This window comes from Hibiscus syriacus, unplaced genomic scaffold (genome assembly GCF_006381635.1).
Source record: "Hibiscus syriacus cultivar Baekdansim isolate YM2019G1 unplaced genomic scaffold, ASM638163v2 tig00110694_pilon, whole genome shotgun sequence".
In the NCBI taxonomy this organism is placed as follows: domain Eukaryota; kingdom Viridiplantae; phylum Streptophyta; class Magnoliopsida; order Malvales; family Malvaceae; genus Hibiscus; species Hibiscus syriacus.
Window position 1 is genome coordinate 265,027 of NW_024062828.1, and position 16,276 is coordinate 281,302.

The 16,276-nt window shown below is 32.6% G+C and overlaps 2 protein-coding genes across 3 annotated transcripts; one reads left to right on the forward strand and one right to left on the reverse strand.

Moving 5' to 3' along the window:
- Positions 1-1,342: 1,342 nt before the first annotated feature.
- On the forward strand, positions 1,343-3,377 carry LOC120138599 (protein ALTERED XYLOGLUCAN 4-like). Its single transcript, XM_039154041.1, has 3 exons — positions 1,343-1,688; positions 1,775-2,073; positions 2,533-3,377. Exons 1-3 carry the CDS (start codon positions 1,463-1,465, stop codon positions 3,295-3,297), a joined length of 1,290 nt encoding a protein of 429 aa, XP_039009972.1. The 5' UTR covers positions 1,343-1,462; the 3' UTR covers positions 3,298-3,377.
- Positions 3,378-3,398: 21 nt separating this feature from the next.
- On the reverse strand, positions 3,399-6,263 carry LOC120138600. Of its 2 annotated transcripts, none has more exons than XM_039154042.1 (2): positions 5,446-6,263; positions 3,399-3,781 (listed from the first exon to the last, which is right to left on the reverse strand). In XM_039154042.1, exon 1 carries the CDS (start codon positions 6,004-6,006, stop codon positions 5,455-5,457), a length of 552 nt encoding a protein of 183 aa, XP_039009973.1. In that variant the 5' UTR covers positions 6,007-6,263; the 3' UTR covers positions 3,399-3,781; positions 5,446-5,454. The 2 variants fall into 2 exon arrangements, with proteins under 2 accessions (XP_039009973.1, XP_039009974.1); XM_039154043.1 differs by having other exon boundaries at positions 5,431-6,263.
- Between the last annotated feature and the right edge of the window lie 10,013 nt (positions 6,264-16,276).

Genomic DNA, 16,276 nt, shown 5'->3' on the forward strand with positions numbered 1-16,276 from the left:
TTTTCATTGTCATTGAAGATTTTGAATTTATAAAATAAGAGTAATAAGATGATTCATATTTTCGAAAATATATTTTTAAAATTTGGATTATTCTATTATTAATAATAAGAATAAAATCATTATTTCATAAAACCTCAAAAATTAAAAAGTATAACTAAAAGACTCTAATTACACTAAATTCAACATGACACACATATTATGGTTATTACTTAAATATATTACAATTATATAAATATAATTAAATGTATCTAAATTCAATTAGGCGTATATTAACGGTTAAAGAGATGGTTGTTATTTTTCGAAGTCTCAGGTTTGGACATGATGTTTGCAAGGGTGCATGAACATTCAATATTAAAAAATTAAAAAATTTCGAACAAACACTAACTTATAATCACCTCAAATTACTAAAAAACAATTAGGCAATAAGTTTTTAAAAGGCATAATACCAAAATTAGCCCCCAACATTTACCAAAATGATCATTTATCCCTATTCTATTTTATGGAGTGTTTTGGCCCCCAAAATTTCATTTTAGGACAAAAATGCCCGTAATATTTGACAGAATAATCACTTTATCTCTTATTCTTTTTTTCTAGGACATTTTAGCCCTCAACGTTTCATTTTAGGTTAAAAAAGGCTCTTATATTGAAACGTTAATTGTGTGTTAACTAATGGTTTTAATCTATAGTGGGAACTTTGGGGGCAAAGAATGCTCAAAGAAAAGAATAGGGGGCAAAATGACTAATTTAATAAACATTGAGGGCTATTTTTGGCATTATGCCTTTTTAAAATCCACATTATTAATTTTACGTGGAAAATATTCCAAAGGATTGGCGCCGGGAAAACGGGTTAAAGATTGAAGACCCACAAAACGAAATTCACATGCACTCTGTAATATGATGCCACGTGTATGATCCAATGGCTACCAATTTCCCATCCCATAAAAGGCAATTTCATTTTGACCTCCTATCACACCATTACAGCTATTACCGTATCAATATTTGTAATAGTACAGACCAAGCGATCTGGAAAATAAAATAATTATTTGTATTTATTGAGGTTTTAGATACGAGTACTATGAATATTAAAAATATGTGTTTAATGTCATATAGTAGAATTATCTTTGAATATATATTATATTGTACTCCTCCCATATTAATAATTTTTTTTGTAATATCATTTGCACATATTAAAAATAATAATGCATTAATATATATCATTTAATAAATATTAAACAGTTAATACTATTTTCTTTACAACAACAATATAATAATAATAATATTGTTACTTAGGGAAGTTTGTTTCTATAATTAATGCAGAATCTCCATTGCTTCATCTTCATTATTTTGATAAAAAAGAAAGAAAAAAAGAGAACATTCTTCTTCAGACAGACAATTCATAAAATCATCAAAAAAGACCTTTGTGTCTTCTTCTAATTTGGTGTTTACATGAAGAAATAAAGACATGAAGTATTCTTCTTCTTCTTCATCATCATCTTTTCATTATTTTTTGCGAGAGAGATGCCTGAACAAGGGGAGGCTTTCTCCATTTTTCATGTCTTTTGTTCTTGTGACTGTCATTTTCGTACCCTTCATCTTTTATTCTATTAACCATTTGAATCCCATCTCCAAACACGCCCTTGATCAAAAGCTTCCTTTGTTCAAACCTCATCCTAGTAATAGTTTTCGAGGTAAACCCAGAATTTTTCAGTTTTTCATCCTGTAGAATTCTGTATGATTCTGATTTTTGTTATGCTTTTTTGGTGATTTTGTTTAGGTTATGATAATGGGATTTTGAAGAAGTGTGATTTGTTCAAGGGCCATTGGGTGCCGGACCCCCATGGTTCTCGATATACAAACTCTAGTTGCACCTCAATTCCGGATTCAAAGAACTGTTTCCGCCATGGGAGAAGCGACAGAGATTTTCTGAATTGGAGATGGAAACCTGATAAATGTGTTCTTCCAAGGTTTGATCCCAAAACATTCCTGGAATTTGTTAAAGGGAAGAAACTTGGATTCGTTGGCGACTCTGTTGCTAGGAACCACGTTGAATCTCTTCTTTGCCTCCTCTCAAAGGTTCGTTTATTTATTTCTCTGTTCTTTTAAAAACATCATAATTTTCACGCTGACAATTTCACTGGAACATAAATTGTTTTCCCTGATTGAGGTTTGATTCCTTTAAATGTATGAAAACAAAGTACCAAATTGGACATTCAGAGAATTTTCAGTGCATTTGAAGTTAGAATTATGGAAGATGAAGCATCCTTGTTAAAAGGCTCAAAATGCTTTTCTTTTTTCCTTTTTCTGAAAGACAATGTCACTGATTCAGCAATTTAATCAATTAGTAAAGAATCCTTCAAAGAAAAAAACTAATTAGTAAAGAACAATATTATTTACAGATTTCAAGAGTTATTGTTATAAAATCCATGAGATTAATTTAGTTGTTCATATTGACATGGAGTTTATGATCATTGGAACTAGGATTTCAGTACCAACAGTTCATGATTTTAAAATCAAACTGCAAATCTTTTGCAGGTTGAAACTCCCATAGATCAGTACAAAGATTCAGAAGACAGAAACCGGATTTGGTATTTTCCTAATCATGATTTCACTCTTATCAACCTTTGGACCAAATTCCTTGTTCACGATGAAGAAAGAATGATCAATGGTTCATTATCTGGCACTTTCAATATATACCTCAACAAAATCGACGAAGGATGGAGCAAAGAGCTTCCTATTCTAGACTATGTCATAATCTCGGATGCACATTGGTTCTTTCGACAGATTTACCTACACAATAGCACCGGTGTTGTTGCCTGTGTATACTGCAATTCCCCGAACGTGACAGATTACGGTGTTGGGTTCGCCCTGAAGTTGGCACTTCGATCTGCATTGACGCACATCAACAATTGCAAGAACTGCAAAGCAAAGGTCACCTTAGTCCGGACATTTTCGCCAGCACATTTTGAGGATGGGGGATGGAACACAGGGGGAAGATGTAACAGGACAAGCCCTTTGAGTGAATCAGAGATAAACATGAGCGGCCCGGAATGGGAACTGAGGAGCCTGCAAATGGAAGAGATTGAAAAGGCGAGGAAGAAAGGTGGTAAGCTCAGGAAAAGGTTTGGGGTTTTGGACGTAACGAGAGCGATGATGATGAGACCAGATGGTCACCCTGGTGAGTTCTGGGGAAATAAATGGATGAAGGGTTATAATGACTGTGTTCATTGGTGCTTGCCAGGTCCCATTGATGTGTGGAATGATTTTTTTATGGCGGTACTGATAAGAGAAGCTTCATAGTGAAATGGCTTTTACATCCAAAGTAGTTAGGGATCATATACATGATATATTTACATCTAATAATTTGATCTCCATTTTTTATTCATTTCAATTCAATAAAGTAATATATAGTTTCATTGTAATTTAATAGCTGTCAAGTAATGGAAACAGAAGCAATATTCAACTCTTTTGAAACTATCAACTTCAAACAAAAAGTGGAGTTTCTCCTACTTCATGAAGTTTGACAATTCCAGACATTCCAAATTCGAAGAGCTTTTCCCTGCTTCTCCATTGTCTAGAGACCAAAATATTTGTAATACTGACCAAGAAATTGTATCATCATCAACTATGAACCCAAAACTTATTTCACTTGCTTCATGTAGTCATCCTTGAAAGGTGACATTTAATAGGTCTGAAATTCGAGTCCCAACATCTCGCTCCCGTATCGCCAATATATAGTCTCAAATCGAACCGATTTGTAGTTATATCTCCTACTAGTCGGAACCTGGAAAATATAACAGCAATAATGACAAAACTCTTGCAACTTGGGTGTAAACATGGTATGGGTGGGGCATTAATCCAAGTAAGAAAACAATGCAAAACTCCCAAGGAACTTGAAAATGATTATCAAGATGGTCCAGGTCCAAGACAATGTCAGAAAAGAATCGATTTAACAAAAACATTAAGGGAAACGATGAGAAAAAAACACAACACGCAATTATTAGTTTCTTCAAATCATGGAATGCAAAAACATAAACAAAATAACATCAAAATCTTGCAATGAGAGACAGGTTAAGAGAAAATGTGAAAGACTTGATTCTCTAATCCATGAACACTTTCAAGAAGGAAAGGAACTAAAATATCTAAGAGTCAGACAATCTATCCATAGCAAATTGTATCACACTGCAAGTCACTCCACGCTATTCGAATACATTTCCATTAAAAGCGTGTTAGCTGCAGTTGTTGGGTGAGATATGCATAAGTTCAGGATCCCACAACGTGTATGTAGCCAACGAGACATATCATCATGGCTATACATCAGAAGTTAAACTCAGCTCTAAACTTCTAATTAATACTGAACAAGATTACAAAATCATTCAATAAATCTTGTAAGAAAAGGTGTATCTTTGGCTCGGGTTTATCTTCTTTGCTTGGCCAAATAAAAGGATTTATCAATATGTACACTATAGCGGACAAACGACATAGTGATGACATAGACAAATGAACTCCTAACATGTATGAATGGTTAAAATTCTAACCTAAGACGCTAAAAGCAATATATTAGATGCAATCTTGTTAAATCCTCAATTCATAATGTTAAACATCAAAACTGAAAACTCTTAAGCACCCAAAGCCAATTAAGATGGTCTTTTGTTTTGATTTCACATCAAAAAGCAAAGATCATGCAACATACGATTATCTAACTAAGCATTTCCAATATATAGAATCAAAAGACCAATAGATCCAGGCAAAAAGCATAGATGTCGATAAACAAAAATCTCATATAATGATTCTAGTACAAATAAAGAACACATGCTAAGTAGAACACAAGATTGTTTTAAAGACTGATTAGATACTTTAGCATTCACATGCAGCAGTAAAACCATCATTTTGTCACAATTATCAAATGGTAAATAACACAATCAAATTCCATGCTGCTCTTTATAACTTCTGAAATCCAAATTATAATGTTTGGCGGTGAATATATGTATATAACCACATGTTTTCAGACATCTAAACCAAGATAGCACGCCAATAAAAGCCAAGATACAAATAAATTTTCGCCAAATCCAGTACATAATATAGTTACATCAAGGTTAAATATATACTCATTAATGTCAGAAGCGATACTCATATAGAAGAGATTATGCAATAGAGACAACTAAAAACTCATTAAAGTGACGAGATTCCTTACAATAGTCACAAGTCATCTAAACATAAAGAAATGGATATAAGATTGACAAGAAGTTAAAGGCAATCCCTTTTTATCCTAAGTCAATGGAGAACCTTGATTATTTAATGCTATAACATACTCTGAACAAGAAAAAAAAAGGTTTCAATCGAGCATCAATCATTCATAATTAAATTATAAAACCTACATTAACGACATATGTAAGCAGATTCTGAAATTGCAACAAAAAAGCAAGAACTAACGTTGTCATTAACGACCTTCAGATTTCATGCCTCTACTGTATTTCCAAATCCAAACGAGAAATGTTCACGAACAGGTGAAAACTCCACCAATCCAATATCCATTGCATACCCAGAAACAGGTAATTTCAGCTCTCTCAATACACAGAATGCCTCCGCCATTCTTGTTTTTGACACCTCTTGAGCTACAGCACAATAGGGAATCCAAGCGTCAGCTTTGAACTTTTCTCCAATTTCAATCCCTTCCTTTTTAATAGCCTCACATAACTGAGCCTGGAACAGTAGAAGGGGTATTGTTGGAGCTGGTGCAAGAAAAAGAAGATTTTTTCCATTTGGGAAAGTCCCAATGGAGGATAAAGATAGAGCTAAAGGTTCTTGCTTTGAAACAAATGACTTTACGACAGATTCAAGCCTGGCAGGGTCAAGAAAAGGGCTTGAGAAAAGGGTAATGTGAGGTCTGGACTCAATTTCAATTAACTGAGTGCTGATTTGCCGACGAGCCAAAATATTCCAAGCTTTCAACAATTGGTTTTCAAGTGCTGGGTCGAAGTAAAGCGCAATCGAAAAGCCTTGTGACATTGAAAATTTGGGGGGGAAAAAGAAACCCAAATTTTGAATGGAGATCTAAGAGTACCCAGGTGATGAAAAATTGAACTTTATGATCAAGAAAGGGAAAAGGATTCAAAACCCCCGAAAGAACACGGGAAATGAAAGATACCCAGGTTTTGGTGCTCTGAAAGCCAAAGGAGGAAAAAATGGGGGATTTTTGTGGTTTTCTCAAACAACCAGACAATAAGAGAGAAGTATAATTTCCTTTGGCAATTTCAAAGTTAAAATTTAATATAGAAAAAGCTATTAAGGGGGATTTTGTTGAAAATCACTAAATTATAAGGGTGATCAAAAAATTTCATCAGCAAACTAAAAATGATGTTAATTAGATTATTTAATTACAGTTAAAAAATTAATTAATAATTTAATTAATATTATTTAAATGATGTGATTTATAACTTTTTAATTAAGTGACCAAAATAAAATAACTCCTATAATTTAGTTAATATACTTGTATTTTACCCTTAACATTATAGAATAAATATTTTAATATTTCTTTTATATTTTAATATTTTAATAATTTATTGATTATAATTTTTTGTTTAAAAATCAATTAAGTGATCGAACTTGTTAAAATATTAATTAATTTCTTTTATCATGTCATCACTCATGTAGATCACTATGTGAGTACTGTAACAATCAATGACAAGTTTCGTTGATCCAACGGTGTAACACCCACATGCCGATGCGGGTGACACAATTCTATCTGAGGTGTCACATTAGTGCCACCGGAGCGACCCACAATAAAAATCCAATGACAATTTAAAATTCATGTTAAAACGTGTAAAATCATAAATAAGTTATAAATAAAATACTAGTTCAGAAAATCATTCATATATTACAAACGTAATTAAAATCATATAAGTTCATACTCATTATAAAAATAAAATGTGGCATGCATGCCCCCTAATTAAACTTGTACTGTACTTTTCAACCCAAGCCAATGGAACTCCCATTACAGAAATCAATAGCGGTACTGGATCAATTTTTTTAACCTGAAATGAAGAGTAAAAGAGTGAGCTTTGGGAAGCTTAGTAATACAGAACTACCAAGTGATGGTGAAGGACATCCAGATAATAAACAAGCATACAAATTTTACTTATTGATTCAGACGTCTACAGGTTTTCAGGATGAGCTGAGGTTCCACTGATATTTCTTCGAGTAAAAGACATGAAGATTTCAGTTCAGAGGAAATATTCAGAGGACCAAGTTCATGAGATCGAAATAGGATGTCTAGTGTATTACAACCAAAATAAGTGAAAAGATACATATCTTTTTAAAATGAGAAAATAACTTCAGTGACCGATGCACTTCAAGAATATTCACACTTTAATACTGATATCACTAGCCGAACTTATCATCTTCTGAATCATCGTTGAACAAATATTTCGGTGGTGTTTAATTTATTCATGGATTGTAACAATATCCACTTATTTTAAATCGTCAGAAAAATGGGTCGCTTCAACAATCGAGGTTAATTCAATCATCTTAGACTTCAAGGTATTCTGGTTCATTTAGAGTTTAGGGTATTTTTGTCATTTGAACATTGGAGGTTATTTTTGTTATTTCATAGCTCTGGATATTTCAGTAATTATGATCAATCCAAACATATGTACCTTTTTCTGGTAATTTGGTTCAGATATATCCGTTTCAGCGTTATTTTTTCGCTTTTAGGGGTAATCTTGGTCTTTTAGCAGTGCAAGGGCATTTTGGTCAAATTACAATTCAAGAGTATTCCAATCATTTCCTTCCATCCAACGTTTCCATTTAATTCATTTTTTCTGAATAATTCAAACATGAATAGCACTTCCAATATTTTAGTCATTAAGTGCTTGTTGATAAATCAACAATTATAGGTCTTGTACCTTCTCAAATGTTAGGATATGCTTATCAGTGACTATACGAGTAAATCGAGAATTTAACAGATGAAACAATGATTTATCGAATTAAAATACAAATTCTTAAGGTACTTTCACTCTCAGGTCAGTCCGAGCCATTTTTACCTCATAAGGGCAATTTTGTAATTTTATACTCAGGTAATTTCAGTTTTAAAGCTTTTAGCGATGATAAATAGAATTTAGAGATTATGAGGTTATTTTCTCTTCAGACTAATCACTTTACTTGAAATCATTTCTTATCAGTCTTTCAATTCTTTTATGTAATTCAATCGATTCTTAACCAATTTATCAATTAAACCGTATTTGGTTTGAGTCCATCCATAACCAAACATGCATAATAGACCAATCATATACATCCATGCATTTATCCATTATCAACATGTTTCATAAAACATGCAAAGAGGTAATAAAATATTACCTTGATTTTTGTGCTCTACCAATTGAACATTTAAACTCTATTCGATCACTCTCGAACTTGAATCCAACGTCTAATAATTTTTCGGATACATATCAAATGAATTTACGTTAGAAAATGAACTTAATCAAAAAAACCAATTTGAATCCGAAGATAAAACATTGAAAAATGGCTTACCAAGTGTGAATTTGGCAAAACAGACTTTGCATTTAGACTCAAGATGTTGAAAAACATAAAAAATAACTTTTCAAAATTTTTTACTTTTTGGTCAAATTCATGGTCAAAGTCAACGAGTTAAAGGCAACAAGTCAAAGTCAACGGGTTGACTTGGACGAGTTGACTCAGTTCGAGTTGACTTGGTCGGGTTAAATAGACCATGTTGAGACCGGGTTGGCAGATTCAGGCCGGTCCAGACCGACTGGATCGGTTCTAGAAGGTTTCCAGGGCAAGGGAAGAAGCCCACGTGCACGCAGAGGCGAGTGGCAGTAACGACGGCCTCGGGGTGATGGTCGATTCTTTCGAGAGGATCTACACATCATTTGCAACCAAAAATTTCACCACAAACAACCATCAATCATACCAAATAACTGGAAATAGAATCGAACTTACCCAATGACAGTCTGCCGAGAAAACTACGACGATGCGGCGGTGAGGGGATAAGTGAGGCAGCCGAATTTCGCGAAAAAATAGAGCGACGAGACTAGGGATTCAACGGAGCTTTAAGCGCTGATTCGCACCGATTGACATTGATTCGTGATTCAACGGGGCTTGGATCTTAGTCTCCGGTCGATGACGAGTGGAACAAGGTAGTAGAGGATCGAACGGTGGCCGTACGGTGAAGATTATAAGGCCGATTGGGTGGGAGACGAACTGGTATATAATTTGGGGATAATTGGGGTTTTGCTTGCTCGATCGTGGGTTTATTTTTCACTGACCAGAATAAATGGTAAAATTCAGAGTTAAGTTCCTGAACTTCCACATGTTCCAAAACTGAGCTGTAAACTTTTAAAAATTATAATTTGATCCTCAATTCTCTTTTAATTAAATTTTGGGGTATTATAGATAACATTGATGTAAACTACAAAGTTTGAAGGCTAAATTAATAAAATTAAAAAGGATAGAATAATATTATTAATTTTGACCGATTACAAGAGTAAAATTATCCATTAAGCCCATAAAAATATTCGAAAGATAAATAAATATGTATGGATCAAATATATAAATAACTTAAAATTTATATATGTTAGCTCGATTGATCAATCAAAATATATCAAGATGTAGGGTGAATGGGTAAATTGACTCTTTAAAGTGTTTTTGGAAGCACTCAAAAGATAAAAAAAATTTCAAAATAATTTATATTGGTTTGACTTCTAAACCATATCTACATCCACCACTTTAGCTACTCATACTAAAGGTTTCTCGAATCCACTTAAGCCCATAAAAATATCCAAAAAATAAATAAATATGCATTTATCAAATAAATAAATAATTTAAAATTTATATATTTTAGCTCGATTAATCAATCAAAATATATCAAGATGTAGGGTGAATGGGTGAATTGACTCTTTAAAGTTTTTTGGTGGAAGCACTCAAAAGATAAAAAAATTTACAAAATAATTTATAGTGGTTCAACTTCTAAACCATATATACATCAACCACTTTAACTACTCACACTAAAGGTTTCTCAAATCCACTAGATTTACTTACCTTTAAAGATAAGATGTAACCTAGTAATTTCTCTCAAGATTTATACTCAAAATCTTGTATACATTATCTTGTACATAGTAATTATAATTTTAGTAAACAAAAGAAAATATTAGGCAAGTATACTTACACAAATTAAACACTCACCCAAAAATTATTTGAACAACATTGACAATAAAGTTCGCAAGTGTTATACAATGAAAAATAATCAACTAAACTTCTTAATCTTGATATATGCTTTCAATAATCTTTCTTCATGTTATAAAGATTCTTTGAGCTTATTTTCATATCTTCTATATGAGTGCTAGTCGTTAAGTCATTAGGGATAAGATAGAGTCATTATCTATAAAGATACAGAGCATTTTTGTCACGAGAGATCCTTCTTTCAATTTTTGCTCGATTCTATCTAAAAGATCTATCTTTCGAGGAAAGATATTTAAAAATGATCGTGAATGAATTTAAAAAGATTTGGCTAAGTTTGAAACATATTTAAAACTTATTTTTAATTTTTTGTTTGGACTTTGAATTACTTTTAAGTATTTGACAAATTTGATTAAATTTAATATCATTTTTATAATTATTTATTATATCAAAATATAAATTTAAAAATCTCTCATTTTTATATAACAAAACTCTTTTAAAAAATTATTTTTGATAAATGACCCCCTTAGTAAATAAATTTTTAATTAGTGAAATGATTTGAAATTTTTTTGATAAAGAATGGCAATGGAGTTATGAACATTGCTCTTCGTTGAAGAATCAAACCTAGAAAGATCTAGACTGGATCAAAGAATGAAGGGGAAAGAGATGGAGGGGTAGTGGTAATTAAGGTTTTTAGGGTTTGCTGGAAATTGAATAAGAAGAATAAAATAAAAAAAATAAAGATAAAATAAAGATAAAGAAAATAATAATAATAATAATAATAATAATAATAATAATAATATGATAGGAATAACTTGGCCAAGTTAGGGTTTTGTTGGTGATGGACAAGAATGGTAATTCGATGATGATGATGATTGATAGATAATTATCCTACAAACCCTCCTAGCCGTAATTGACTAGGAAAACTTGATAATCGGCTCTAACCAGCCCTTCTAATCGTAATGAGAAGGCAAACCAGAGTGTGAATATCTCCCTCACAAAGAACTTGAAAGAACTTAAAGATGAAGAATACTTCGAAGGCACAAGGCAATCAACACTTGCAAAAACGAACTCTTGTTATATTATATTCAAGAAAAGATGTGATTACAATGGTGGGAGAAACCTCCTTTATATAGGGTGAGAAGTCCTTGTTGTAACATGACTAATGAATAAAAGATAATGTTTTGAGTCTATCCTAATTCCTAATAAAATAATAATAAAGTAGGAATAATGTTTTAACTTAATCTTAATTCCTAATAAAATAATCAATCTAATTCTAAAAGATAATGCATTTAAATCATATTACAAATAATCAATAAAATATTAAAAAATTGTAATATTTAGAAATTGATCCTTTAAGGGATTTTAAAGATATTTTCAGGATTATCTCTGATTGTATCATTAATTGATCTTGAAGTTGTTTCAATATGAGTTGTTGAGATCCAAGTAAATGTAGTAGGAATGAGTAATTAATTTCCTTCATTGAATTCTTCAATCTCCATGTGAGCATGAAATCCCTTGCAAACGAAGACTTTAACCATAACTTGAAGCTTGCTTTCAAAAATTTAGACTTGGACCGTGTGATTGGACCAAGTGGAAGAGTTAGTTCATCTTATTTTGTCCTCTGAAGTGTCATGCATGTTTCATCTCCCCTCCTTAAAAGGATTTGTCCACGAATCTAAAATATCAAAAGGAGATAGATCAGAAACATTAAAGGATGCACTTACGTCATACTCACATGGAAGATCAATGTGGTAAGCATTGTCATTGATTCACTCAAGGACTTTGAATGGTCCATCACCACTCAGATCAAGATTAGATTTCCTTTGCTTTGAAAACATTTCCTTTCTCATGTGGATCCAAACCTAGTCACCTGGTTCAAATACAACATGGCGCTGACCTTTGTTAACTCTGTTTTCAACTATTTCTTATTTTTTCTCCATCCTTTGTTAAGCTTTGGCACGAATATCCTTGACCATCTCTACTTTCTTTTCTCCATCGATGCTTGTAATGTGATCTAAAGGAAAAGAAATGAGATCCAAAGTAGTTAGTGGATTAAAACCATAAACTATCTCAAATGAAGAATAACCTTTAGTGGAATGAAATGATATGTTGTAAGCAAATTCAACAAATTCCCAGTTACAAGTGTTCTTACCTATAACAGCTCTAAGTAAAGAACCTAGAATATGGTTTATTACCTCGGTTTGTTCATAGGTTTGAGGATGACAAGTGGTGGAGTACAGAAGTTCCGTACCTATCTTACCTCATAATACATTCCAAAAGTGACTTATGAATTTTGTATCTCGATCAGATAGTGCGAGGGATGCCATGAAGTCATACTACCTCTCGGAAGAATAGATCAGCAATGTGTGTGGCCCATCTGTTTTATGATATGGAATGAAGTATGCCATTTTTGAAAACCTTTTCACAACTACAAAAAAACTATCTCGCCCTTTCGTGGTGCGAGGTAAGCTAAGAATAAAGTCCATCGAAAAATCAATCCAAGGCGAGGAGAAAATTGGAAAATGAGTGTAGAAACCGTTAGGATTTACTTTAGATTTGGCTTGTCTGCACGTGATGCATGAAACACATACATTTTCCATGGTTTTCCTCATGTGAGGCCAAAAGAAATGTTCTATGACCATGTCGAGTGTCTTGTTAACACTGAAGTGACCCATTAATCCTCTTGAATGCGATTCATGAACTAAGAACTCTCTCAGTGAGCCTTATGGGATACACAACCTGTTTAGTTGAAAAATGAATCCATCAACAAGATAAAACTTGTTAAAATCATCTGTTAAATAGTGGGTGTAAATCTCAGAAAAGTCAGGGTCGGTAAAGTAAAGTTCTTTAACATGTTCAAAACCTATAATAGTAGCATGCATTTAAGTAATGAATGTGTACATTCGAGATAATGCATCGAGCATGTTCCGTTTGTTTAACTTAACTTGTCTGTTTAACCACTTCAATGATTCATGATCCATATGTATGAAAAACTTTTTAGGAAGAAGATAGTGTTGCCACACTTCGAGTGCATGAACTAATGCTAGAATTTCTTTTTCATAGGTGGAGTAATTCAATTATGCAACATTTAACTTTTCACTAAAGTAAGCAATAGGTTGTTTTTCTTACATGAGAACTGCGCCTATATCTATACCTGAAGCATCACGTTCTAGTTCAAAGGTGTTAGAAAAATCGGGAGGACGAAGGATAGATGCAGAACATAACTTACCTTTTAAAAGTTTAAAGGCTTCTTTTTGTGGTGAATCTCATTTGAATTTAACCGTTTTTTATGATTTGAGTTAAAGGTGAAGTAATGGTAAAAAAATCTTTGATAAAGCAATGATAGAAGCTTGCTAACCATGAAATAATCTTACATCAGTTATAGAAGATGGCGTGGGCCATTCTTTTATTGCTTTCACCTTTTTTTCATCGACATGGATTCCCTGTGCACTTATTATAAAGCCTAAAAACATAAGCTTATCACTAAAAACACGCACTTGTCTATGTTAGCATATAAGAGTTCTCTTCGAAGAACTGATCAAACATGAATGACATAAGAATTGAGAGAGGATGTGTAGATAATAATATCATCAAAGTAAATGACAACATACTTACCTATAAACTTTTTTAAGATGTGGTTCGTTAGTCTCATGAATGTGCTTGGGATGTTTATGAATCCAAAAGGCATAACGAGTCATTCGTATAATCCGAACTTGATCTTGAAAGTTGTCTTCCATTCGTCACCTTCTTTCATTCATATTTGATGGTAACCGCTTTTCAAGTCTATCTTTGTGAAGATACATGCTCCATGAAGTTTATCTAACATATCATCTAGGCATGGAATAGGGTGCCTATACTTGATTATTATTCTGTTGATAGGACAACAATCTACACACATTTGAAATGTGCCATCTTTCTTTGGAACTAAGATGACTGGAACTGCACAAGGACTAAGGCTTTCATGGATGTAGCCTTTTTGTAACAATGTCTCTACTTGTCATTCCAACTCCTTTGTTTCCTCAGGATTACAATGATAAACAGGACGATTAGGAATCGATGAGCTCTAAATGAAGTCAATTTGATGTTCAATTCCTCTTGTAGGTGGTAAACAATCTGGAGGGTCAATCAAAACATCAACAAAATCCTGCAAAAGCGAAAAAAATACACTAGGCAAACTTGTGAGATTATTAGAAATCGAAAAAACTGAGTTTTTGAAATGGATGAGGATACACAACTTGTTTTGACAAAAGGTCTCTCTCAATTCTTTTGTTCTCACATAAATGTTTCATGACACTCTTTTTTTCTCACAACTATGTTTACTCACCTTCTCACGTCCCTTAGGTCATTTTTTTGGCTTTTATGAGTTATGACCTCTTTTTTTTTTGCCTCTTTTTTGAAATTCTCAACCTCCTCACAAATTCTATTTTGATCTAATAGAATATCTTTTGGTAACATCAGCCTAAGACTGTAAGGTTTGCCATGTATGTTTAAAGAATACTTGTTCGTTTTACCATAGTAGATAACATCATTGTTGCATAGCCATGGTCTTCCTAGAAGAGTGTGAGATGCTTGCATCGGAAGAACATCAGACCACACATCATCACAATACTTGCCCATCTTCAAATTAACAAGACATTGCTTAGTGACTTTTAGTTTATCATTCACTTTGAGATATTGTAAACAATATGGCTTTGGATGTCGTTGACAAGGCAAATTAAGTGTGTCCACCACATAACTACTTATCACTTTAACACAATTTCCATTATCGATGATCAAAGAGTATGTCTCATCTTTTATCTAACATCTTGTGTGAAAGATGTTTGTTTTTTGTACATCCGAGTCATCCACTGCTTGTATGCTTAGGTTTTGCCTAATTACCAAGCAATTTACATCAAAGCCATCATTATGTGAATCCACTTGTAATGGCAGCGGAGTTATGAACGTTGCTTTTCTTAAAGAATCAAACCTAGAAAGATTTAGACTCGATCAAATATTGAAGGGGAAAGATATGATGGAGGGGTAATGGTAATTAAGGTTTTTAGGGTTTATTAGAAATTGAATAAGAAGAATAAAATTAAAACAATAAGATAAAATAAAGATAAGGAATAATAATAATAATAATAATAATAATAATAATAATAATAATATGATGATGATGATAGGAATAACTTAGCCAAGTTAGGGTTTTGTTGGTGATGGGCAAGAATGGTGATTCGATGATGATAATGATGATGATGATTGATAGATAGATATCCCACAAACCCTCCTAACCGCATTTGACTAGGCAAACTCGATAATCGGCTCTAACCAGCCCTCCTAATCGCAATGAGAAGGCAAACCGGAGTGTGAAGATCTCTTTCACGAAGAATTTGAAAGAACTTAATGATAAAGAATGCTTCGAAGGCACAAGGAAATCAACACTTGCAAAAACAAACTCTTGTTGTATTATATTCAAGAAAAGATGTGATTATAATGGTGGGAGAAGCCTCCTTTATATAGAGTGATAAGTCCTTGTTGTAACATGACTAATGAATAAAAGATAATGTTTCGAGTATATCCTAATTCCTAATAAAATAATAATAAGCTAGGAATAATGTTTTAACTTAATCTTAATTCCTAATAAAATAATCAATCTAATTCTAAAAGATGATGCATTTAAATTATATTACAAATAATCAATAAAATATTAAAATTTTGTAATATTTAGAAATTTATCCTTTAAGGGATTTTAAAGATATTTTTAGGATTATCTCAGGTTGTGTCATTAATTGATCCTGAAGTTGTTTCAACTTGAGTTGTTGAGATCCAAGTAGATGTAGCAGGAATGAGTAATAAATTTCCTTCATTGAATTCTTCAATCTTCATATAAGCATGAAGTCCCTTGCTAACGAAGGCTAGAACCACAACTTGAAGCTTTTCTTTCAGAAGTTTAGACTTGACCCGTGTGATTGGACCAAGTGTAAGATTCTGTCCATCTTCTTTTGTCCTATGAAGTGTCGTGCATATATCAAATTTAAGACAATTATTTAAGTTTCCAACTTTACTTTAAAAAATAATTTTTTATCTATACTTCTTTTCC

Excerpts from the sequence above, each read along its gene's own strand:
- LOC120138600 (XM_039154042.1), bottom strand. The coding sequence starts at position 6,006 with ATGTCACAAGGCTTTTCGATTGCGCTTTACTTCGACCCAGCACTTGAA.
- LOC120138599 (XM_039154041.1), top strand. The coding sequence starts at position 1,463 with ATGAAGTATTCTTCTTCTTCTTCATCATCATCTTTTCATTATTTTTTG. Across the intron at positions 1,689-1,774 it reads TCCTAGTAATAGTTTTCGAG|GTTATGATAATGGGATTTTG; the intron begins GTAAACCCAGAA and ends GATTTTGTTTAG. Across the intron at positions 2,074-2,532 it reads TTCTTTGCCTCCTCTCAAAG|GTTGAAACTCCCATAGATCA; the intron begins GTTCGTTTATTT and ends AATCTTTTGCAG.